This window comes from Parasteatoda tepidariorum, chromosome 7 (genome assembly GCF_043381705.1).
Source record: "Parasteatoda tepidariorum isolate YZ-2023 chromosome 7, CAS_Ptep_4.0, whole genome shotgun sequence".
Classification (NCBI taxonomy): Eukaryota; Metazoa; Arthropoda; class Arachnida; order Araneae; family Theridiidae; genus Parasteatoda; species Parasteatoda tepidariorum.
The window spans coordinates 39,038,472-39,064,917 of NC_092210.1; the positions used below are offsets into that span (position 1 = coordinate 39,038,472).

General features: G+C 29.6%; 1 protein-coding gene across 2 annotated transcripts in view; it reads left to right on the forward strand.

Moving 5' to 3' along the window:
- The window catches only part of LOC107448516 (organic cation transporter protein), a 48,298-nt gene extending 22,598 nt beyond the window's left edge, over positions 1–25,700 (forward strand). For both annotated transcript variants that reach the window (XM_071183304.1, XM_043056429.2), the window contains exons 2-11: positions 2,503–2,975; positions 9,309–9,412; positions 10,619–10,773; positions 12,867–13,035; positions 14,047–14,176; positions 15,703–15,818; positions 17,864–18,069; positions 18,917–19,098; positions 19,758–19,921; positions 22,015–25,700. In XM_071183304.1, coding sequence (XP_071039405.1) covers positions 2,613–2,975; positions 9,309–9,412; positions 10,619–10,773; positions 12,867–13,035; positions 14,047–14,176; positions 15,703–15,818; positions 17,864–18,069; positions 18,917–19,098; positions 19,758–19,921; positions 22,015–22,612 — 2,187 coding nt within the window. In that variant the 5' untranslated portion in view covers positions 2,503–2,612 and the 3' untranslated portion in view covers positions 22,613–25,700. The remainder of the gene's footprint in view (positions 1–2,502; positions 2,976–9,308; positions 9,413–10,618; positions 10,774–12,866; positions 13,036–14,046; positions 14,177–15,702; positions 15,819–17,863; positions 18,070–18,916; positions 19,099–19,757; positions 19,922–22,014) is intronic.
- The last annotated feature ends 746 nt before the right edge of the window (positions 25,701–26,446 follow it).

The window sequence follows — 26,446 nt, forward strand, 5'->3', positions numbered from 1 at the left end:
ACTTTAATAGTAACCAAGCTGATGTAACCAAGCCACTGCACAACTGTATTAAAATACTGCATTTCTTTAATCCTTCCTCCGATCTTTACATCTTAATTAGTTTTGAACAATATATATTAACCAATTTTCTTCGCGTTCGATTTGTTGCCCATGGCTTTGCTTACGAAGAAGAAGTTTAATTTCAATTTCAACTATTTTCAAGAGAAGTCCGCAAAAGTTTTAAATTTTTTAATGCTTTGAATTTTAGTAATGATTTAAAAACTTTCATGCTGTACTACTTCCTCACGCGCCTCTACCTTGACCCGTAACATGAGTATCGTATAATAATATATGTAAGTTATTTCTGGAAAATGGCAGGCTCAGTCAAAAATAATTTATATGACATAGTGCTTTACCATAGATAGCATCGTTAATGTTTAAAAAATTAAAAAAACAGCCATTTTAGTAAGAATCAAAAATAAATCTAAATAATTACTCCATAGCAAGGTTTTTATTTCTATATGCATACAATATTAATCTAAATATGCAATAAATATTCAACAATACTTAAATTATTACTTAAGACAACCTAACAAAATGAATCTTTATAAGTACTTAATATTAAAAAAATTTCTTTAACACTACTTAAATAATATTTAAGAGAACCTAACAAAATGAACAATAACTACAGTGTTGACAATATATAGAGATATATCCGAGTTTATAGTGCCACATAAGAAAAATATATGTATATATATATATATAGATTATAGAATTGTATCAAAAATATTACAGAAAATTACAANAAAAATAAATCTAAATAATTACTTTATAAAGTTTTTATTTCTATATAAATACAAAATTAATCTAAATAAATAATTAGCATGCAACTAACTATTCAACAATGCTTAAAATATTATTTAAGACAACCTAACAAAATGAATCTTCATAAGTACTTAATATTACTAATTTTTTTTAACACTACTTAAATAATATTTAAGAGAACCTAACAAAATGAACAATAACTACAGTGTTGACAATAGATAGAGATATATCCGAGTTTATAGTGCCACATAAGAAAAATATATGTATATATATATATAGATTATAGAATTTTATCAAAAATATTACAGAAAATTACAAAAGAATATTGTAGAATATTAATAAAAATGTTGTAAAATGTTATAGTGCATATTATAAATTGAATAAAAAGTTGGATCCAATAGTTCAGACAAAATATTTAGGATTATCTAAACAAAAATTTTGCTTACAAGAATATTATGACAATTTTAATTTATCACAATGTTCAAATATTTTCTTATTATGTCAATTTATTTGTAAAATTAGTAACCACATCATAAAAATAAATTTTGTTAAAATAATGTTTATAATTTTAGATAAAATTAAAATAATTCTGATTTAGAAAAAAATGGAAATTTACAATCTGAAATTAATATTTATTATTTAGTAAAAATATTAATATTTTAATAGCGTGAAAAAGAAACCTTTAACTGGAGTGTAAGTCAGAATCGGATTCACAGAAAATTCCGGAGTCGGAGTCATGATTTCAAGCTTTGACACCATAGCTCTGATTCAGGGTGCATTTGTAAATTTTTCTTTATTCCATTGTGGAATATTTTGAACAAAAATGGTGTTATTGGGTTCTATTTTTACCCTAATAACTACTACTATAAAATAGTAAAAGAATTTTCCTTTATAGTTACACATGAATAAATAACACAGAGAGAAGAAAAAGTTTGAAAACAAATTCCTTCCTTTATGATTTTTGATGGTCATATGAGATCAAACAAACAAGACAATTTATGACTAAATTTTATTTTTCACGCCAATTATGCATTCCTTTTGTATGCATATCATAATATCATTTTTGAACAAAAAAGAATCCATACAAGACAAAAGGAATGAAAATAAAATATTTTTTCACTTTTCAATACGCGTGAGGATACCTAACCACTGAATAAATAAGAGGAAATATTTTTCCCTTTTTGCCTTGATTCCGTGTGAATAATTTACTTTCCATTATCCTTATTATCAATACCATATTCACCATTTTTTTCGTCCTCAGATTTCATGTTGAGTGTTAAAATGTACTCTTCTCCCACTCTTTTCTTTCAACACAATTTTCTTTATTTTGATAGAGAGACAAGAAAAAAATAAACTAGGACGATGATTGGCTGAGATAATACCCAGTTTTTTTTGCGCTTCCACATGAAATTTTGTAATATCTATGTATCTTCTCACAATAGAGCTCGATTTTTTTGAAACCACTTCTGATATTCCGATACCGATACCACAGTTTAGAAGGTCACACCACCGTGGACCTTCAGTCCTTCTGCTGCTAAGCAATTTATCCACCATTGATCAAATCCTAACAGAACTTTTGAGATTGATTTTGTTGGGAAGAACTATTCAGTGGCAGAAGACTCGACTATAACTTTTAATAATCTAAATAAAGCAAACTGGAGCTTGTTAAATTGATACTTAAAAATATTTTTTTTCCAGAGGTGACAAGATGCTACCAATTAACAGTTGGAATTGATCATACAGATGCAACAACTATACCGAATAAGTGACTTTTAATATTTCCAAACAGTCATCAGAGACAATCCAAGATGGATTTTGAGGACATTTTACTTGACGTGGGTGACTACGGAAAATATCAACAAGGCCTCATAAAATACTTCTTAATACCCGCTGCATCTCTTTTACCATGGTTTACTATGAATATTCTTTTCATGGTCTCCGTACCTGATCATTGGTGTAATGTGCCAGAACTTGTCTCATCTAATTTAAGCATTTCTGATCAAAGATCTCTCATTAGTCCTCCCGGAGATAAATGCCATATGTACAATATCAACTTCACGGACTTTTTGAGTAATGGAAGTTATATTATTCCAGAAAATACTACAACTAGGCCTTGCAATCATGGCTGGCAATATGATAACACTTACTGGGATACCACAGCCTCGACAAAGGTAAGTACACCTACGTTTTACTTCACTAAATACCATGGCATGCTAATATTTGAGAGTACTAATATTGATAAATTCCACTATATGTAAGCGGAGCCTCTGTGGCTCAAGGAAAAGAGAGTTCGCTTTCAAATGAAGTGACCCGGTTTCGAATCGTAACGATGGCTTGTCGATACGAATTCCGCACCCGGCTCGCACTGATTACAGTGCTAACGTAAAATATCCTCAGTGATAGCCGGCTCATTGGTTAGAGTCTCCTCACAGTCATGCTAACCGTGGGTGGTTTTCGTAGTTTCCCTCTCCCTGTAACTCAAATGAGGGTTAGTTCTATGAAAAAAAATCCTCCACGAAGGCAAATTTCTTCCAATGCTTGATTCAGGAGCACCCTTGTTTTCTGGAGTGGGTTCAAAATTACTAGAATAAGGAGTTGAACTCTAATAGTCGTAAACTCAAAATTGGGTGGGCTGTTTAACAACGGTTTAAAAAAAAGTATATACGCTTAGGTAAGTGCATAGTTAACTTTAATTGCTCACTAAAAAAGAAAAAATTATGCATCAAGAAAATTTTCTATCCGATAGCAAAATGTACATTGCTTTAATTCGTATTTATATTGACGATTAGTTACGATTTTAATTGTAAATACTCGTATTAACTATTTTACCCAAAGTCACTGGGAAAAAGTAGACTTTGATGTTAAGGCAAGATTTTCTAACCACCCGGTGTACTTTCAAATCCAAACTTTTTCTAGATTAAAAATGAGTTCGTGCTCACTAATTAGAGATATCACAAGTTTTCTCATTCTCTGTTTAAATTATATATCTGCAAATAATTATATGAGTTTAAAAAATAGTACAAGATCTTAGAACTCTTTTATTAAAACTGATTTATTACAGTATCAAAGTAATAGCTTATTATATTTAAAATTTAATTAAAAGAAATATATTGTAAGAAATTAAGTTTTATGCGCTTTGTTGATTAAAAGCTGCTTTTATAATATTATGATCCAAAATTACAAATACTTTGAAAAATAAAGATTATTATTTTTAATTATTATTATATTTAAAATTTTTTATTATCTATAAAGATTATTATTTTATTAAATATTGTATAATTCACATGGCTATACATTAATATATTTTATGAATAATCCTGTATATACCCCGCAGCAAAAACCCTGCTACATGACAGCAGGTGCTGCAGATTATAGACAGCATCCGCAGAATATTTTCATTTAAGTTTTCATTTTATTTTTGAAAATGTATCAAAAAAGGGCAAAATTGTTAAAATTCCTATTTAAAACATCTTTAAACTTGTTTCTAATAAAAATTGAAAACAGAATTGAGAAAACACAGCAAAGCCCAAAGAGAAAAAAGTTCTCTTACTTGATTACAGAATAAACTTATTCCTTTTTTTAGTATCAGTTTATAAAATTCAACTTAAATTTAAATAATATAATGTTTTTATGTATAATTTGTGAAAACCTAATACTTGCAAAATTAGGTATAGGTGAGTCAGATTAAAGAGGAATGTTCATGATAATAATTTATGCCTGACTTTGTTGAAGTCACAGATGAATTTGGATTTTTGATGATAATGCTTATATGGTAATTTGTGATTCACAAAAATCAAACATTATACATAATATTTGAATATTTATGTAATGTTTTATATAAATATTGGTCAGCATCACTATTCATTGGAACATAGAGGTTGTAAGACATTTAAGTTCTGCGAGAGAATCTCTTGATAAAATGTATGGACGAACAAGCTTTTTTTTTTAAAGAAAATTTACTTGAGAACAAAATTACATAATATAGTAATTTTTAAATTTTTTTTTAAAACTTCTATACTTTACACTTTTTAACTTTCAGCTGTTTCATAGAGAAAACTTCCGGCCAACTCATGAAGGCTGACATTAAATCTATTGCGATTTAAAAACTCATTGTTAATTTCCCAGAACTTCTTTCATAATGTTATTTAACATCAATAATATCAAATTCGATTTTATATTTATTTGCTCTTATAAGTTTTAAAGCCGCTTGGCATTTATTTATAAGACTATTAAATTCTTTCAAAATTAATGTTCAATAACTAAAATAAATGAATCCAACTTTTGCGTAGGTATTATTTAAATATTTCTATGAATTTTTTTAATTAAAAACTCTTTGTCTTAACATAATATTTGCTTAATTTTTCTTAATTAGAAAAATAGGCTATAAAACCCTCAGCTAGCTTTGCTACGTCAAAGTGTTACTATTCTCGACTTTGAGAACATTTATCGTGATTTTAAATATTGAATTTAAGCATTTTTCTATTTTTTCATAAAAAAAATTAATATGCAAAGATAATATGCTTGATAATGCATAAAAAGAAAATAATTAAATGGCACTTATTTGTTTGATACACACGAAAAATATTAAAATACGCAGTAAACTTGGAAATACATGCTAATTTTTTAAAACATGATATTTGAGGTTATCAATAATGAGCAATGAATTTTGTACTTATTCTTTGTTTTAATGAAAAAATGAAATGCAAAGAGAATATATGTGATAATATTTTTGTGTTGTCTAAGATTATATCTAAAAATATTCCAATTCGTTTAAAATACATAAAAAGAATTTAAAAGCATACTGTTAATCAAGCCAACAATGTCAGATTTTTTAAATTAGGACTACTGGCCCCCGGACGAGCTTTTGAATCAAACAACTGAAAAGGCGATTCAGTTGTCAGTTCAGTTCAGAACTTTTCCGAAGTTTCAGAATTCAATTTCAGAACTTTTCCGAACAATATCTTTAAAACCTCGAAAACTACTCGAAATCAGTAAACGAAAATTATTCTAAGGCATTAATCAGTTCTATGTTAATTAAGTCCTTACGTTCAGATATTCCTCCGTAGGTCAACGAAGAGGAAGTAAAATTCCTTTTGTTCTAAAGAGATTTTTTAAATTTAGTTTTTTGAGTTAATCAATAGGTTAGTTAAATCACAAAAGCTCAGTTTTTGTAACAACCCTTAGAACGTTTAGTTATAAATAATCACGAATACTTCAGCAATTATTTCATAAATCAAAAATAAAAAATAGCAAAATATAAATTTACGTTACTCGAAACCAGCAAAGCGAAAATGAAACGAAAACTATTCTAAGATATTAATTAGTTTTTTGTTGAAGTCACTGCATTCATACATTTCTCCATTTTTCCTTAAGTCAACAAAGAGGAAGTATAATCCCTTTATTGGCTAAAGAGAACTTTTAAATTTAGTTATTATAGTTAATCAGTAGTTTAATTAAATCACAAAAGCTCATTTTTGGTCATAATTCTTAGAATGTTTATGTATTCACGAATACTTCACCAATTTTTTAATGAAAAAAAAAAGAAAAAATGTAGCAAAATAAAAATTTACGATATTCAAAACCTACTCAAAATCAGCAAAACGGAAATGAAACATGTTACATGTTAGTCACAGCAATTATACATTTCTCCGCAGATCATCAACGAGGAAATGAAATCCTTTATAGTTAAAGTGAACTCTTCAATTTAGTTTCTAGAGTTAAACAATATTTTAATAATAAAGGTATAATTTTGGCTACAATTATTAGAAATTCAATTAAAAATTTTCATGAATATCTCACAAATTATTTAATGAGAAAAAGATAGAAAAAGTAGCAAAAACAACTCGAAAACAACCCGAAATCAACAAAACGCTCACACACGAGCTTCTGAATATGTAAACAAACAACCCTATTTCATTGTTTTGGCAAAGGTCAAGTTGGATTTCTACGTGACTGACCCACTGCGGTAAACGAAAACGAGAGTAACTTTCTCATTCCATTTGAAAAATAAAAGGGTGGTCATCTTGTTTGCAGGATTCCTTGATGCAAATTGCAAGGGCATCAGGTCACTATATATGTCAAGCTCACCTTTCCACCGATAGGACAATATAGGTTATCGGCTTTTAACCTTTCTCTTCAATTTCCCTACGGATTGAATGAGGACAAAACTGAATTTCTAATAAGAAGATAAATGGCAAAATAGCTGTTATTGTAATCGTTATGTAATGCGCTTCTTTTACAAACGATTAGGAATAATATCGAAAGTGTTTCTTTTTCTATTTTGATTTGAGACACACCGGTTTTCTATTACTTCAGTGAGAAAATGTGAGGGAAAAAAAGTGAAATACTGCTTTTCTGTTTCGAAACTTGACCCGAAATGATATGCTAATTAATTTTCTAAATTATAAAAAAATCGCTATTTAGAGCAAGACGCAGACGATGTCCCGCAAAGTAGATACATTAATTTAATCGGGTGTTCCATTTATATATGTTTTGTGAGAGGTTGTTTAATATTCAATGAAAGTATGAAATGTAATGTGAAATGTAATTCAAAATATGAAATGTAATTCAAAATATGAAATGTAATTCAATGAAAATAGTTGAAAAAAGATGAGTTATAGTTGAGACAAAGCAGTAAATGTCAAACCAAAAATGCTTTTCTGATGTGGATGTAATGTTATGTGGCAATGTTATGTGGGCATATGCTAGATAAGGATCAAAGTCTAACTTTACATGCTATTCTGCAATCATTATGCTTGCAGATTGCTATTTCGGACGCAATACATTGTAACACACCGTATGTGAGAAAGTGAGATCGCAGCAGCTAGGATAAAAGTTTTACCAAAAAAAAAAAGCTTTTCAAATTCTGTGATACGTACTACAGCAAGATTACAATGCAAGACTATAAAAATAAAGTTTTCGGATCAAAAGTAGTCTTTGGTGTTTTTAAAAAAGATCTTAAATTATTTATAAAAATGTTTTGGGTTGGTAGAATAATGATAAAAAATTGAATATGTGAACATGAAATGCATTTTGTTTTTAATTAACTTTACAATTCGTCATACGCTCAACAAATGAAAAATAACATTTACTAATTACAACTATGCACTTATTTTTTGCCACCAAACTTGTTCTAGAAAAGGAAGAAACTCTCTTAAAGGGCTCGAGCTCTAGGCATAGATAGACAGCTGTTGTATACATACTTTGTGCTCCTAAATTTAAAAAATAAGGCTTACCGTTAGTATATCAGGGAAGAAAATGAACTGTTATTTAACATTTGAGGAAGGAAATATGTTGAAAAGTCTACTGCTATTCAAAGACAACATAAGGGGGTGGATTGAGAGCCATAGCTTAGTAATTTATTGGTTTCTTAAATCGTATGGTGAGAAACGTGGTCATAAATACTTTTTTGTGATTTGTGAGAGTGCAAATGTGGTTGCCCATTTCCCCAAACACCGCCCTCTTCTTTCCCATGGTGCACCCATCTTCCCCACCTTAAAGATTTACAGAAATATTTCAGTTTATTTGAAACATAAATTGCTTTGCTACAATTCAAATAGAATTTTAATTCAATAACACTGTAATTAACGTAGAAAAAAAAGTGCAATGCAGTTGTAACAAGCTCATTGGTTTCGAATGTTTTTTGCATTTTTAGAAATTTTTAACTATGGTCTTTTCCTCCCTAATCACCCTAGCAAAATGTTGATAAAATGTAATTCAATGAAAACAAAATGTCTTGATACGATTAATTTTACTATTTTGAAACATAGCTTTTTAAATTAAAGGGTCTCCACACCAACTATTTAGATAAATTTATGGGGTAGCGGAGAACATGCATCTTTATTTATTTTGTACTCTGTAAAAATAAACCATTGATAAAGGAGACAAATGCTTAGTTAACAAGATTTAACTGTTGATTTCTTTCCTCTCTTAATTTATCTTTTGCTTGCATCAAATATTTTCCGTCTCTTTACAAAATGCCCATTATTTCTAAATAATGGGCATTTTGTTAAAACGGAAAATAAGAAATTCAGAAGTAATGCGCAAAATGCCGATCATGAAAACGAAAGTTTCGGCAGCTGAGTCACTTCAGAGTTTTTTGTTTCCTCACTAAAAAAAAAATAAATTCCTGCTGGAATTTGCGAGACTGATCAATCTTTAGAGTTTACTTTATTGATTATATTGAATTAAAAACAATTTGAGTAACTATGTATATAAATAAGTAAAAACATGGATAAAAATCCCTTGAAAGTGAGAATTGAGGCATAGAAAGTTTTAGCATATAATTTCAAACTGTAAACAAAGTGTTTCGTAATGGCTACCCTTAAGTTATATTTTTAAAACCTTTGTTGAAAATAAAATACTAAGCGCTTCAGTGTTTGCAAACAAGCATTTAAATGGAAAAGGATAAACTCAACGGTATCTGCTAATAAACAAATGCATTCTAGTCTCACTAGGCAAATAAACTGGTTTTTGATTATTTTATTTATTTTCATTTTTTTAAGTGGAATATGGTGTGTGACGACGGTCATTATAACAGTCTCGTTTTGACTCTGTTCAATGTTGGAAGTATCTTAGGAACTCCCATCTACGGGATGCTGTCAGATAAGTATGGTACTTTTTCTCTAATTTATTTATCTACCTTAAAAATTTTCGCGATCTTATACGTAAGACGTGAAGACGTTTAAACTGAGTGTTAAGAATCGAATGGTAGAACATTAGATGTCACTAGATTTTTCACTCTATTCTCCTGAAAACTTTTGGCATTTAAAGCTTTCAATTATTTCAAGTTTCTACTCATGATTCCAATTTTTAATTTGCAATAACATTTTTATGAAGTAAATAAAATTCTGCAAATTAAAAGAAATACTTTTAATATTCAGAGCATGTATTGAGCTTTTTTTATAATCATTATTGAATAAACTTTCAACTGGATTAATATTGGTCGTATGAAACACATGACGCCGAAATCATCATCATAATGCCGTAATGCCAAAATCATCGCATGATCATCAATTACCCGCCATAATCATGGCAGGAATCGTTTACTCAGGCGCTATTCGACTGATTTATCTCAAATTTAAATTTTGGCATTTTGAAACTCTTAGTTTAACTATGATTATATTAGGAAATAACAATAAGAAGATCATTTCAAATACCATTAATAACTTTTGACCTACGATTAGATTTGCATCTACTAAAAAAGTAACGTCGCTAAATATGAAATAAATAAAACACAATCACCCACTTAAAATATGAGTTAGGAAAGATAGAATAGCACCCGATACCGTGGATTGGATAATATTCGAGAATAAAACCTTAAAAAATCGTTCTTTTTAAAAATATTTATTCTTTGGAGCTATTTGACCGATTTATTTCAAATTTTGATTCTGACATTTTAACATTTTTATTCAGGACATAATAACAACAATAATAATAAAAAAGCATGGTATATCTAAAAAGAAACTTTTGATCTCGAGTTTAACGACTTTGGATTTAAAATACTTAATCCGTACAAATAATTGTACAGCAAGATTATAAGCGTATAAAGGCAGAATGCGGAAAGAAAAAGCAAATGCGCGATACATGTTCCAGTTAATATAATTAAAATACTTGGAAATATTTTGTATTGAAAAATTATTTTCCAGCAAGTTTATATTGGATTTTGAGAACTGTCACTAAAAAAGGACAGTGGATACGTTAAGTGTGGTTAAGTTAATGTGGATGTGTTGATGTATGTTAGTAATTTTCTCACCGAGATAAAATATCGCAACATAAATATTTAAAACTTTGCAATTCCTTTTTTTTCTTTCAGAATCGGACGAAAAATAACGTTCTTCATCACCATTTTTGTCACTGCTGTCACTGCAATAACTTCAGTCGTCATGGATAACTTCATAGCATTTATTGTCATCAAAACAATCAACGGGAGCCTCATGCCATCTGTTTTTCAATTACCTTACATTATTGGTAAGTGGACATTATGGGACAATATAGGATAGGGCTATGTATAAAATAGCACATCGGGCAGATGATATCTACAGCTGGCTTTGCTGGCACATGCACACTCTTTTGCAAAAACTTTTCATGACCATTTTACAATAATGTGGCTAAATTTTATCATTGATCGCTTCGTCAATGAATCTCCATCAATATACAGGTGGATATGGGGTTTTTGATATACACCTTNATTTCACTACCACTTTAAACATAGAAATAAAATTTTAAGCCAAATACGTAAAAGTTGGAAAGTATATATATATATATATATATATATTCACTTAACTGACTACTATCGTAGCCAAAGATTTGGAGTTTCGCGTCTAAAGATATATTTTTATCCATCTTAGTTTATTATGAGACAAAACAAAATAATTCCAATTTATTTAGATAAAAACAGTAAACAGTGAGTAAAGTTATTGAGTGAAAATGCTTATGAGATGAAAAAGTAGTTATAATGATTAGTATAATTACTTCTTCAGTTGATAAACAATGATAAAGATTAAGCATCTCATCATTTTAAAGTTTATGCTCAAATGAAAAATATGCACTCCATGATTTGAGTAATCTTATTACTATCTTAACATAAGAAATACAACTCTTTAGATAAGAATCTTTAGTAGTAAATGAGAGTTGATACGAAGCTATATGTCATTTTAAATTAGCTTTTAGTAAATTACGCATGATCAGCCAATTTTACTTTATTTATCTAGGGATTGTGTTATCTTCTAATTTTATAAGCAATAACATCCATTAAAAAAAATGTAAGGAAAATGAAATTTCCAAAAAAATATGTAGGCAAATACATATTATACATAATTCTAGAAAAAATAATAAATATAAACTTACATTTATCGCACTGAAAATGCAAGTTTAATACTATTTTGATACTGTCTTTTTTTCCATTTAATAAATTAAAAACTTTCGTGAAAATACTTTTGTATGTATATATACCGATGCTTAATTTTCTTAAAAAACTTTTTTTAAAGAACCTCACACTTTTTTTTTTAATTTCAGAAATTTGTTTTCCAGGGTTACAAAAATATTTTGTAACCCTGTATACATAATACAATAAAGTCATATAATCAATATTTAAAAAATTTGCCACTGAATTATTTATTTTGTATGAAATCAAATGCATGTCTTATCTCAAATTGTTGACATAGAAATTGTACCCTTAATATTTGATTAAGTTTATAAATAAAACTTCTATTGAAGCTTAAAATTTGAAATAAAGTAAAATTAATTTTGGTAATTAATTAAATTAATTAACATTCTCAAATAATATTAATGGACAAGAATAATTTCCTTTTAATTTTTTTTAATTTTATAAAATAATTATGATTACTTTACCCAATCAAGTTTACCATTATGATTATTCCCTCATAAAGTACTCTGAAATTTCATTTCATACTTGAGCTATTTTGTGCAATGATGTAAATCAATTATTATTATTACTATTGTTTTTTTGTCGTATGCCTGTTTAGGCAGTGGAGGTGCGATTGTTCCTGCTTTTCAGTGGCGCCATCTATGGCCAGGAATTCGACTTCCACCACACCATTCACACAACCACAACCGGTTTATAGGGCGGGTCACATTCACACACAAAGGAGAAAGGACATAGAACACAGAGAGAGAGAGAGAGAGAGAGAAACATCCATGCCTTGCCCGGCATTCGAACCCAAGACCTTTCTGATGCAAGGACAGTTCCCTGCCCCCTACACAGGCCGGTCGGCTGTAAATCAATTACTTATTGAATAATCCTCGATTTTTTAATACGACTGAAATTTATGCTTTCAAACAAAATTTTATAGTTTCTCGAATACCTGTGGCACCACCTAGTGGCAGGAAGTGAATTAAGTGTGCAATATGGTGGGATGAAATTACCCAGTTTTTTTCAAGCATAAAGCCATAAAGTATACGTTTTTAATACGTTCCCTTATTTTAATTGATTTTAAAAATTCATCAGTCAGTTTTGGACTTGGTAAGAGTTAAAATGTAATATTGGGACATCTTTCATTTTATAAGGCAAGGAATGCTTATTATTTCTGATTTTTCAACAGTTTTGGAACTCGTATCTCCAGAAATGAGAACAAGAATGAACGGACTGGTAAATTGCTCGTGGACTGTTGGTCTCTGTTTCTTGCCTCTTCTAGCTTATTATTCCAGAAGTTGGGTTATCTTGGGTTTAGTGACATCATCGGTAACTCTCATTTATGGATTGTATTGGAAGTAAGTATAATTGACATCTATGCTTCAGTTTTGTACAAACGTGCAGTAAAAATTAAAATTATACTGTTCAAACTGTTAATTTTTTAAATATAAATAAGGTAAATATTAAAGAAGTTTACTAATAGAAGAATATGAAGCATTTTTCTTGAGTAAAATGATACTCAAAGTTTGAAAAAGCAACGTTCTATACAGAGGCGAATAAATTTTTTTAAACTGATTTTGCAAGAAATTCGACGTTTAATGTTAGAAAATTTTTCCATATTTTGCATATTACTATATTTCTAGAAAATTCTACTGCTAATTTTTTAACTATAGTGGAATATCAGCCCTGTGCGAAACAGTGGTTGACTAACATTGTAATCTTTCAAACGAATTACAGAAAACTTCTTTTTAACAAACTTAAAAAAAAAAGAATTACAAAAAGGTTTTTCTAAGGTCAAAAATTACATGCATTATGCAACTTAATGTTGTTTTAAACCTGCAACATTATGTTCTGAAACTAGCTCCACAATGAAAATTATGTACTTAAAATTTTTTATACAAACTACACCTATTACCATTATTAGATACATAAAAATGTTTACGAAATATTGAAATCTACACAATCGAAATTTGTCTAACTTATTAAAAGTCCTAACTATCAGCGGGTTTCTGTAAGCATATATTTTCCCCATTTTTAAGTTAAGAATACTATTTCATGTAATCTGCAATGTTTCACAGTGCAGAAAACAATATTTTCAGATGCTTAATTTTAACAATCACATGATAATGAACAAAATATTATTTAAAAAAGAACTCTTTGATAACTAGAGCTGCGAATTGTAAAATCGTAAAAAGTATGAATACTAACTTATGGTTGCAAGGTTTAGGGAAAAGATATTGTGAGATAATGACGACGAGCTTTTTATCGTGGTTCATCAGAATAATTCTAGAAAAGTCCATGATGTATATACCTATTATAATGTTTTGTTTGCGATGTTTTTATTAAAAATTAATTACTTTTTATTTTAGATTTCTCCCTGAATCTCCCCGTTGGCTTGTTTCTCAAGAAAGATACGAAGAGGCCACAGACATCATGATGCAAATTGCTAAAAAGAATGGAAAACAACAGGATGAAAGTGTACTCTCACAAAAACTCAAGGTACAGAAGCATTTTTTAATATCAGAGCCTTAAAAAGAATGTTATATACTACAAGGTCTATTCTGAGTGTTTCACAATCACTGGCCTTTATTTTAATAGTAGTCAAAAACTAAGTAAAAAAATTATTCTCATTGGAGGTAACATATTGAGAGCCTGTTTTTTTTAAACTTTCCATACCTCATAAAAGAGCTACAGACAAACACCACATCATAGTCAACGTCTCCCATAGACTCGCAACTAATCTCCTTTCGGCTAGATTCATCTTCATAGGACTGAATAAGTGCATAGTTAAGAAAAAGTTAATCCTCTGGAGATGTTCATGGTGTCAAGGTCTTGACCACCAGACTCATCAATGTCAACAGGAATTCGCAACATGTGTGACCTGTGGTAGCCGACATCACTTCAGCGAATGCAATTCAAACACCCATCACTGCATCAACTGCTGGCACTCTAATACGTACTTTGGTACTTCGCACAATCCCCATCACCCTGCCTATGCTGCAGATTGCCCAAGCTACAAGACAGCACTCTCCGCACTTCCATCAAATTTTAATCCACATTAACTTATCCTCCTGTGCGATTTTTGCGCACAGAGATCTGTATCGATTCAAAATTCTACGCCTCCACCCCGGCAGTTTCAGTGACTCCTACATTCTTATAGTCAGTGACTACTTCAAAACTTTAATTTATTCTTCTTAAATTCACAAACTTTCAGTTGAACTCACAATTCTCCTTGAGAAATGCTCAAAACTCTCTTATTCACAAACTCTAGTTGAATTGATCCCCTTAATGAGAAACTCTAAAGACTCCTTTTCTTTTCTTCTACGAGATTCAATTACCTTTTTTTTCCAAGTATTTCAAAATTCCTATTTTACATCCTCTTAGAGAGCGCTTCATACCATGCATGTAGCAACTCTGATCTCTTCACCTTTCAATGTTACTTATCCATTAAGTTTTTAATTACTGTCATCTATTGTAACTTTCTTCAAAATTTTGTTTTTCATTTACACTTTCTTTAATCTTTTTTTTTTAATTTTATTTTTAACTAATGTGATGCACCTATGTATTATGCGAGCTAGACCTGTGGCCAGACGTGGACTATACGGTTAAGGGTTTTGCAAACCTAGGTACGTGTCCACGTCTGGAAGAAAAAAAAAGTAAATCAGGAAGTATGGATATTTAGCATTTTTGATTTTTGTTATAATTATCAGTATATGTTCTTTATGTAAAACTATTAGACACGTGATTTTTTTATTTCAACTAAAAATAATTTCCAATAAAAGTTAACATGTGAAACACATCTAACACAAACACTTATACATATTTATTGTCATTTTATTTAAAAATAATCGGAAAAATTTTGAATTGTAAGGTATGCAATTTCTTACATCATTTAAGAATGTAATATTACGTGGCAAAATACAAAATTTGAACGAAATCGGTCAAATAGTTCCAGAGAAATTGAATTTTAAAGAAACTATTTTTTTTTTAACTCACTCTACAATTAATGGTGTATTTATTTTCAGACAATTGGAGAGAAATTGAAGAAAGAGAAAACTGTGGATGGCGTTCAAAACTCATCATTAGATCTCCTTCGATATCCGCAGCTCAGAAAAAAGTTTCTAATCATCACAACATGCTGGTATTAAACAATCAACCATTTTTATACAATTATCCCATGAGCAAAGAAAACAAGAACTCTTTGTAATTACAGACATATATTTTCATCCAATAGGAATTAGTTTCGTCATTTAAAAGCACTTAGGAATAGTGTCGGATTCTTAAGATTCTGCATAAAATTTCTGAGGCTCTTCTAAAAACTTTTTTCCAAAGGCATTTTACGAATTGCGCATATTTCCTAACTGCGTGATCATTAAGATAAAATCACGGGCATCGGGATTTTACCGCATTTTCTCTACATGGTTTGAGTATCATAACTTAAGGCACGCTGCAAAACTTGTCTTGCTGTTCGAGCAATTTTATCGCAGCTTATAGCTGGATATGCAAGGTTTAAAAATACCAGGAATAAAAAAATTGTATAATGCAAATTATTAAACACGTATAAACATAAACTCGGTACTGAAATATTCAAAAAAGAACTAAATTTTATATTCATTTTAACATTCTACACTTGCATCAACGTTCAACAGGCATCGTTCATACAGTCGTTCAGCAGGCATCAGCACGACTGTGGAAAGAATACGATTTATGAAGCTTGCATTAGCAAATTTCGTGAAAGTAAAAGTTGCAAATTTAATTCTTTAAGTTTTTCTCGTTTTTAGTTTTCTTTGTTCTTTCGTAAAAGAGGGCGCACCTTTTGTTTTTAGAAAACATTTTGAATTTCGTTTTCTGAATTCAAATGCGAATTGCGAAAACACTGAACTCTTAAGGATTTCTGCACAAGACTGCTTCATGGGATTGACATTTTGTTCTGAAATACCAATATCGAGGGATGCTTTGGGCTACAGGGGATCCTGCAAGAAACAGGAACAAAACATTGCCATTAATTGTGCGAAAGATCATCTTCCATCTGATTTCAATCCCTGATCCAATGATTTAATTGTCTGATTTCAAGAAAGGGACAATTTTCGGTTCGCACAAAAAATGACCGTCCGTATAATTATGGACCATCCGTAGATCTTCGGAACGATGAATGAAGATTCACTAGGCTTTGGGTAAAGCCGCAATTGTCCATTTATTGAATGTGAAGAAATCACATTGTTCTTTTTCATCACTGGTAACCAAATACTTATAGGTTAATAATGTGTAAATGTTCTAAAACACTTATTCGAAAAGCTCCTAACCATGTCAAAGCTCCAATTATATCTTCAGAAAACGTTACACAATTTAATAGTATTAATGAGCAATCAATTAATTCATTAGAGGCAGGGCTCGAAAAAACTCAGAAATTTTACCCGTCCCCGAGGACGGCTTGTCCAACAATGCACCCGTCCTCCGTTGAAACTAACCCGTCGCTTTTAAATAAATAAAAATATAATTTTCTCCTATTTATTACAAACATTTATATAAATTGCACAATGAATTAGTCGTTACTAGGATTACATTATACAGTAGTAAAAGAAATACTAGGTTACTAATAGTAACCTAGTATTTCTTTCAGGAAATAATTTAAATGACAAGGATCAAGTTATCTGGAATGTCAAGTTATCCGAAGGTACTGAGTTTTTTAAATGAATAAAATATGACGCTTGCCAGTTCCACAATCAAGCCAATGATTTACAGAGGATTCTGAACAGAAATCTGAAAGGGGTTTTCCATTTAGGTAGATGTTCATAGTTGCTTTTAAAGCTTCTTGTTTAAGACCAGTACGTATTGTGTTTAAGTTTATTGCTGCAAAGCCCCTTTTAACAGCTGCAGTATTCCCAGACAGAGAAAACATCAATATATGCGCAGTATGTTGCTGTATTGTGGGTCATTTTGCTGCCTTGTAACTTACAAGACTCTTGTAAGATACCAAAAATTGAAAATGTATCACGAACATTAACGGGAAAATGGCCGTCCGCGCTGACGTCGTATTCGAGAAATTCGTTGCCCACGGAGAATTTTTGACCGTCGAGGACGGACGGATGGGCTGTTTTTCGAGCCCTGATTAGAGGTATTTTCCTTAATATTTTGAGGTCTTTTAAGTTGTTTTAAGATCTTTATATTTGAGACTTTTAATTTTAGGATGGCAAATATAATGGCATATTATGGACTACAAATCAACGTGTCCAATCTTGCTGGTAACGAGTTCATTAACTTTTTTCTTCTGTCACTGGTTGAAGTGCCAGGGTACATGGTCAGTTGGGTTTTCATGGAAAAATTTGGCCGAAGATGGTGTTCAGTTGTGGGATTTTTGCTGAGTGGCGTAGCATGCATGCTACCATCAATTGGTAAAATAATTTATTTGTTATGTTGAATTTTTTTCCACTTATTTATGGAATCGAAGCAATTCTTATCATATCTAATTCTTATCTAAATTGTTCCAACTTAAAATGTTATTGTCTTAAAAATTGAATATTTGTAACACAAACATTTGAATAATTTTTAATAATCTCTTGAATGGAGAGGTAAATTTGTAAATCTATATTTTATTGGAGTGAGGTTTAATTTCTTATAATATTTAACAGTTAAATTTAACAAAGACTGAAAAACTATATAGTCTCTAAAATGGGTATAAATCGGTCATTGAAATTATTTAATAATAAATAAATGATTTCGGTAAAAAAAAATTTAATGATTCACATTTTATTTTGAGAAAGAGAGTAAGACAGGAACCTGAAAAATCTTATTTTGGTATCATCAAACTTTACAGCATTAATTTAATTTGCCTCGTTTTTAAATTTCTAAGTGGATGGATGCTTAAAGTGACATTATTTAAGTGTTTTTAGAGTAGAAGATGGTTCAAAGCTCTTTTAAAAAGTAGCAGTTGCTTTGTTCCTCCTATAGACTCTCTTTCTATAGTACATTAAGGTGCCATAACGGTAAGATGTAAATATTTCAAAGCCGAGAGTGGGATAATGAATTTCTACGAATTGGATTAAAGACACAGAAAATAAATAAATAAAGAAAGAAAGTTGAGGCATAGATGTTATATTCTAACACATATTGAATTATTTTAAGAAAAACGACATTTTTTAATGTATTTTTGATCATGCATGAATCTTTTATTTTTGGGGCACTCAGTATCACAATCTCCGATAGAAAAAGGTTTAAATCTATTGTTTTTCATTTTTTCAGATTTACCTTACATGGATGTAGTATGTTCCATGATTGGTAAATTTTTTGCTGCTGGAACGTTCATGGCTACATATCAACAAAGTTCAGAACTATATCCTACTGTTATCAGATCTTTGGGAATGGGAATGAGCAGTACTATAGCCATGGTCGCAACACTTATTGTCCCTTACCTGGTTTACTTGGTGAGTAATTAAGTTCTTTACAAATTCTCTTCTAAATCATTTTTGAACATGATTCAATTATCCATTGATAATTATAAAGGTTAATGTATCATTTAATTGTTTCTTATGTCCTTAGAATTTTTAGCAATTAGTTTTCTCTAGTTGCAAGCACAGGAAACAATCATAATATTGGTTAATAAATATTGTCCAACTGCTCATTAGCTGGCTGAGGGAGGTTTTGATGATGATCTTCGTGGAACACTAAAACGAACTAATTTGAATCAAAAATTTTAGGCACGAGAGTATCATAATTTTACTTATTAAACATTTTCTAACTTTTGCAAAATCGTAGCCATATTTTTTTTCTTCAAAATAATAGCAAACATTTCCCGAAATTCGATTTCTTGGAAACTGGATGTTAAATGTTTCTTCTGCAAATCTTTCAAAAGCAGATTAAGTATTTAATTGAGCTCATCAAAACTATCTTTTTTAATATTTTCTTCGCAACATCACAAATTACTATTTTTCTGTACTGTAAAGATAAAATACACGCATGAAGCATTATCTCTTTCCGAATGTTAAAGCAACTACTTACAGTTTGAACGTGATTTTAAGTCTGGAATCTAATTATATTTTTTTATTTTTTCCAACTTATATATGACTTGATGTTCACTTTTCAGAGTGTTTATGGCAAAGCTATTCCTTTTGTGATCATTGGGTTGAGCTGCATTCTTTCTGGTCTACTAGCATCTCTCCTTCCAGAAACTCTGAATGAAAATCTACCGCAAAGTATATTTGAAGCTGAGGAATTTGGTAGATCTCAAAAATTCTTTTCCTGGAACAGGTGAAAGGCCATTTTCGTTTTTAAAAGATTTTTAAAATTTTTTTCGTAAAGAATTTTAATTTCAGGGTATTAAAACTAAATATTTTTTTTAAGGAATTTTTTCATTCAAATAAAATATCATCAATAGATTTTATTTTTACTTACCCAATGTTGAAATATATAGCAAAACAGAAGCTACTTTGAAACAAAAGATAATGGTAAACAATTTTAGAGAGATATAACTTATGAACTAATACGTAATAATATGTCATACGTTTTTTTTGTTGTCTTAATATAGTAAAACATAAAATAGAATATCTTTTACGTGGAGAAAAAAATTCTGATAAAATTACCAAACTTTATGGTAAAGACATTTCTTTAAAATAAAAAAAAACAGCTTAATTTTGTAATGAAAGCAAAATATACGGTATTTAAACTCGTTATTTCGTAATTTTTTCGCTCATATGGTAACGGTCAGAGGAAGCTCTGGTTTTCAAAATTATAGTTATTTTTGCCACACATTTAACAACAAATACAAATCTGAAAAGTAAATGAAACCGAAAAAATTGTATTTATGCCAGGTATCAGGAAAAAACTACCAAATTTTACAATCAATTACCGAATTTTAACACAGAGATTATAAAATAATATTTTATTGTTAATTTTATCAAATCGCTTTTTTCGGTAAAAATTACCGTATTTTTGGTGTTCCTATAGAGCCAGAAACTTCTACAATATTCTGGTAGTTTTGACTATATATTCTTTCTCAGTGTATTTATATCTGTAAAATATATATTGATATTTTGAATATTTTAATATAATCTTTTTTAGAGTATTTGCGCATTCTTCAATTGCTGATAATTGGAAATAAGTATTTCATTAACTGAGTCTAATAAATTGCGATTATCAAAGTCTTACTTTATTGTAATACTTTTGAATTAATAAACACTCTAAATGCCAGTGAGTAATCCTTACAGTTTAAAAAATTCTGATTCAAATTACCTGAAAGAGTGGCCAACAGTTTTACCCTTCAAATGCCTGTTGACGAAGGTCATTCTCCAGGTGGGCATTGGAAAAAAAATATAAAAATTTCCTAGTGACCTCGCAAATGTTTATTACATAATCCCACTGTAAAAAAATCCGGATAAAATAGCGATATAAAGTACCGGCACTTTGAATGCATCATCCGTAAAATATTATACCATCAATTTCTACCGTTAAATAATATACCGTGACTTTTACAGTAACATTTATTTGATTAAAGTGATATAGTGATATAATGATAATCATTATTAGATCTTTGTTCCGTTATATGTTCCGGTAAAAATTGATTTTACGGTAAAATGTACCTGCATCCCGAGAGTGCCGATTCTTTTTACCGTGATTTGATCGGAAATCTTTTACAGTAAATGAATCCTTAATTTGGATATTAAAATTTATAAAATAAAAAATTTATGTTTATATATCAAACTTTTAACCTCGTATAAATTCATTATCTAATCAGGATAATCAAAAATTAATTAATCTATTAGTTAATTGAAATCTACAGGCTCCTTACAGGTCAGAAAAACTTCAACTCCAGTTTTTATTGAAGGAAGAACCATATGAATTGTGGTCATCGAATACAAATCCTGAAATCTGCTCTATATTTTTACTTTTCAAAATTTAAGGAAGTTGATTAAACACTACGTGGTTTATAATGTTGCCAGAATTTAGTGGAATTATTTTCGTATCTCTACACCTGAAAGGGTTAATTTAACTATGTATATAAATTCTTGAAGCCAACCGGCCTGTGCAGGGGTCAGGGAGCTGGCCTTGCATGAGAAATGTTCTGGGTTCGAATCCCAGACGAGGCATGGATGTTCTTTCATTCTCTGTACTATCTGTCCTTACTGTGGGAGCAACGTTGGCCCACATAATATGGTGCCCCAGAAAGAGTGGTCAACAAATCTGCCGTTCAGATGCCTGTATGACCCAGGTCATTCTACAGGTGGGCATTGGAAATATATATATGGAAATACATATATAAAAAATCTTNATATATATGAATTCTTGAAAAGAAAAACTGCTTTTGGTTTATAAACTGACAGTTAAGTTTTTTTTTCTTTTTCCAGGCGAAGACGATCAGTAAGTAAAGAACGACGAGCTTCCTTTGGGTTGAAAACAAAAGGATTTGATACGATTTGCGGAATGGAAGAACATGACTCTAAACAGCAAAGATCTTCCCAAATATTTACGAATATTGAAATGGTGCCCGGCATCGAAAACACCTTAATGGTATCTGACTCCATTAAAGGCTTGAATGGATCCACTAAAAACAATTCAATTCCAAATGAAACAGAAAGCCGTCTTAACGCCATCAACAATTTTACGTCAAATGATCTTGGAAATGTTATTGCGCCCATTCCAAAATCACCAAACAATCTTAATCCTTTGAACGATAAATTAAAAAACTCAGCTATTGTGTCAGAAACAGAGACGGAAAATGACGAGGTTCAAGCGGGTTTCAGAACAGACGCTTCAAATTTAAAAGAGGACAGAGAAAAGTTTTCGTATGTAAATGAGGTGTTTGAAACTAATGACAAAACAGAAAATGTGAATAAATTAGATGCAAAAACTGATGAATCACCATCAAATCTTCATCATCGTGAACTGAAAAGTGGAAAGATAAATGATTCAAACTCCAAAGAAAACTTTTCTGATGAAGGATGAAATGAAGTAAAAAAAAAATGATGATTAAAAAAAACAACCAAATAATATAAATTTTCGTTGTGGTGTATATAGAACGCTGATGGGGAAGCAGCTATCTGAAAATTAGAATAATTGTTATTTTTCATTTTATTTTAAATTTTTGCTGGAAATGTTAGTTATTGAGCGAAAGCAAAATGAAAGAAATTTCAAGCCTAAAAATTATTTCAATGTCATCGCATTAATATTGTTCAGGATTATCACAATAAATGACCAGATTTGAAATATTTATAATTTCGGAGCTATTTCGCATTACAATGTATAAAAGATATACGAAATAGAAGAAAAATATACCGGGTTTCTTCTTATTTATTTTCTAAAGTTCAACGCGTGGTTCTTCTGTTATCCAACTAACATCTAATCTGTAGCAATACACATTATGCAATTTGCGACATTTTATGATTCGTATGCGTTGCCGTTTGGAATCAGTATTTCTTCAATAGCATTTTTAACCATAAACCCATAACCATAAAACAGTAACCTCATAAGAAAATCACATGGCGTAAGGTCCAGAAATCTTGGTGGTTAAGTGATTATGGACAGTTCATAGTAGACCCCAGAAGCTGTTTTTTAATTACTGATGCTTACTTATTGTACAATATGTAATAGTTTTGAAAATATAACTATATTTAATATCCGTTAATTCATTTGTGCTAATCCTGCAGTATTATACAACACTATTATTTACGGGTTAAACCATAAAATTGTTTGTTGCCTTTTTAACAAAACGCAAGATGAACCCTTGCATCAACAGTACAAAGGCATCATCTTGCACTTGATTGCACATCATTTTAGCTCAATCTGTTCGGAAATAGGGTTTAATTATACTCTTGATTCATGTTGCAAATAATTTGCTTGTACCTACATTATGTTTCCCCTTCGAAAATTTGTTTTGATTATACGCAGTACAATAATTTTTTTCCCCTCTGATATTTTTATAATAGTTTTTTCTTTTATAATTTAATAATGTAAGTTTCTTAAAGGGCATCTAAAGTTATTAAATTAATTTATTTTTTAGATTTCCTAAATTATCTATATTTTTTAGTTTACTTTCTTTATTTTTGAAGGTTCCAATGATCTCAATGTTAATATGTTATCCTTTAATTCAAGTATAAATTTTTTGTTTGTTATTCATGTGAGGCGAGAAATTTAATTTGAACAAGAGTTCAAAAAACACATATTAGCGGTAACTAAAAACATCGAATGTTTTTAGTTACCAATTAGGATAGAAGTCTTATTTAAATAGCATTTAAATGATTAAATTTTATTTTCCCGAATATTTAAAAATAATAAAACGACAAATAATAGGTAGACAAAACAATAAGGTGATAAAAAAAGATATCAAGACCATTCACGAAAAAATTAACTTTTAAAGTGACCAATTTAATTAATATATCCTTTGAATTTTATCGAAAAATATTGATTATAATTCAACAGTGTTTTTTTAATGGAACAAAAATATAAAATTTTCATATAGATATCTGGATTTACAAAATATCAATCATATAATCTTAAGAATGTTTTGAAAACAATCCCATTTCTTATACTTTTGAGTACAAATTTACTTGCGATACTTATTTTTTGCAGTAAATGCTTTTTCAGTTTTGAAAACTTTTAAAATAAAATGTGTTTTTAATGATTTAAAAAAAACTAAACATATTTTCCAATTAGGTGTATGTTTTCAGAATCTTTATTAAAAATTAAGTAAAAACCTATTTCAATTTTATATTAAAGCTATCAAAAAACAAAAGCGTTATTATCTGACAAATCACTGTAGAGAAAGTTGAGATTAAAAATCATTATATCATCAAATAACAAAAACGTCATTATCTGACAAATCATTATAAAGAAGGTCGAGATTAAAAATCCTCAAGACGATTTTGATAACTGGACGAAACTTTAAGGTATTTCGAACATTTGTCTTCTAACATAACCTTGCTCCGGCAATGAAACTGATTTTGATGTTTTCAGCCCTGATTACTTCGTTAGTGATTCATTAGATGTTGAGAACATTTTTTAAAAATTTTTCTTCCTTAAATAATATTTTGTGACTCCACTAAGTAAATTCGCATTTTTTCTTTGTATTTCAAATAAGAGTCCTATTTTGGATGGTGATTGCAGACAGTTCTGGCCAGTCTAAGGTCCCTCTCAAAAGCGTTTTAAGGGTCTAGAGCTCATCCACATTAATGAATCTCAAAAAGAAAATTTTGAGTTTCTCTTGTCATTGTCGTTTTAGTCTGACATATATAGCAAAATTTTATCTTATGTTACTTTCAAGTTCTGTAGATTATTATCATATACCAAAGTACAGCATTTTTTTAATTTTTTCTAATCAGTCTTGTATTTAATGTAATCTTGCATGCAAAGAAACAAATAGTTTTATGATGTGTATAGATTCAGTGTTAATAAGCATTGAACCTAGTAAGAGTAAAATTACGCAATCAATTTGTTACTAAAGTAGATAATTATTTAATCATTGTATGAAAAATAAATTATTTTGCTAATAATATATGTACCGTAAGTTTTATAATCATTTTTTGCACTTGCTTGTGGTTTAAAGCTTCAAAAGAAAAAATCATTTCTAATTTTAATTGCAAATAATATTGTCTCGTGTATTTTTTTAATTGTATATATATTTTAAAATAAGAAAAGTTATGTTTATAATTGAAGATGCAAGTGGACAAAGGAGATATGTAATATTTTAGTAAATTTTAATAAAGTTACTATGCGTTATGGAACTCATAGTATCATATGCAAAGACAATATGATTTGGACACATTTTATTATTCGGCAGTTTCAATCTGATATTTGCATCTTAGATTGCATAGATTTCAGCGGATGATAGTAACATGAAAGATACATGCGAAGATACGAAAAGCTTAAAAAAATTATCATGGAGCTTACTTTTGCTTTTTCATCCACTTGCACCTTGAATTCTGTTAGAGAAGATTATAAATCATTGAAAAGATTGAAATTATTTGATAAAACTGTTGATATTAATAGCTTTACTGTTTTGTTTTTGTTATGAATAAAAAAAATTTTATACAGAAAATTGTTATTAATTGAGTAGTTACATAAATTCAAACATTCATTAGCTGCTAATTGTTTTTAAACACCAGTTGTTTTTGCTTTTAAGTGTCTTCACGAGTCGTGCAATTTAATACCAAGTAATTCATTTTTTAAAACCATTTTTAATTAATACTAATATATTTCTCTGTATTCTCAACTTAAATAAATCATTTTCACTGTTATTCTTTTGCGAGATGGCAAGAAATAATTTCGACGAAGATTGAAAAATTTACCATCCTATGAGCTCCTATATTATTTCAAAATTTATTTTCGACATTTAAAAAAGGAGAAATTCCCGAGAGTTTAGAAATCTGAACTGTAGGGAATATGATAAAATAAATTATTTCTAAAACTGTGCGAAAAAATCTTCAATTTGCCGATATAGCCTTCTGCTGTGATACTGCATACATCTGGCACGGAGGGTGTGAAATTCATAAATAACACAGATTAATATTAAAATAATGTTTATCTTTTATTATTTTATGAAATATACGATTGTTTTATAATCAATTTTAGTAAACAAAAAGGTTTAAAAAACCTCCCGGATGTATGGTGGCCAATTAGTTGGCCTCGTACTAAGAAGATCCTGGTTTCAAATTCTGCTTCGGGCTTGGATGTAATTTTTCTCACTCTGTCCTGTATTTTTTTTTTTTTTTTTGAGTGACGGTGATCCGCTTATACGGTACCCATGGAAATCAAATCAACAGTACTGCCAATACTTCAACAATC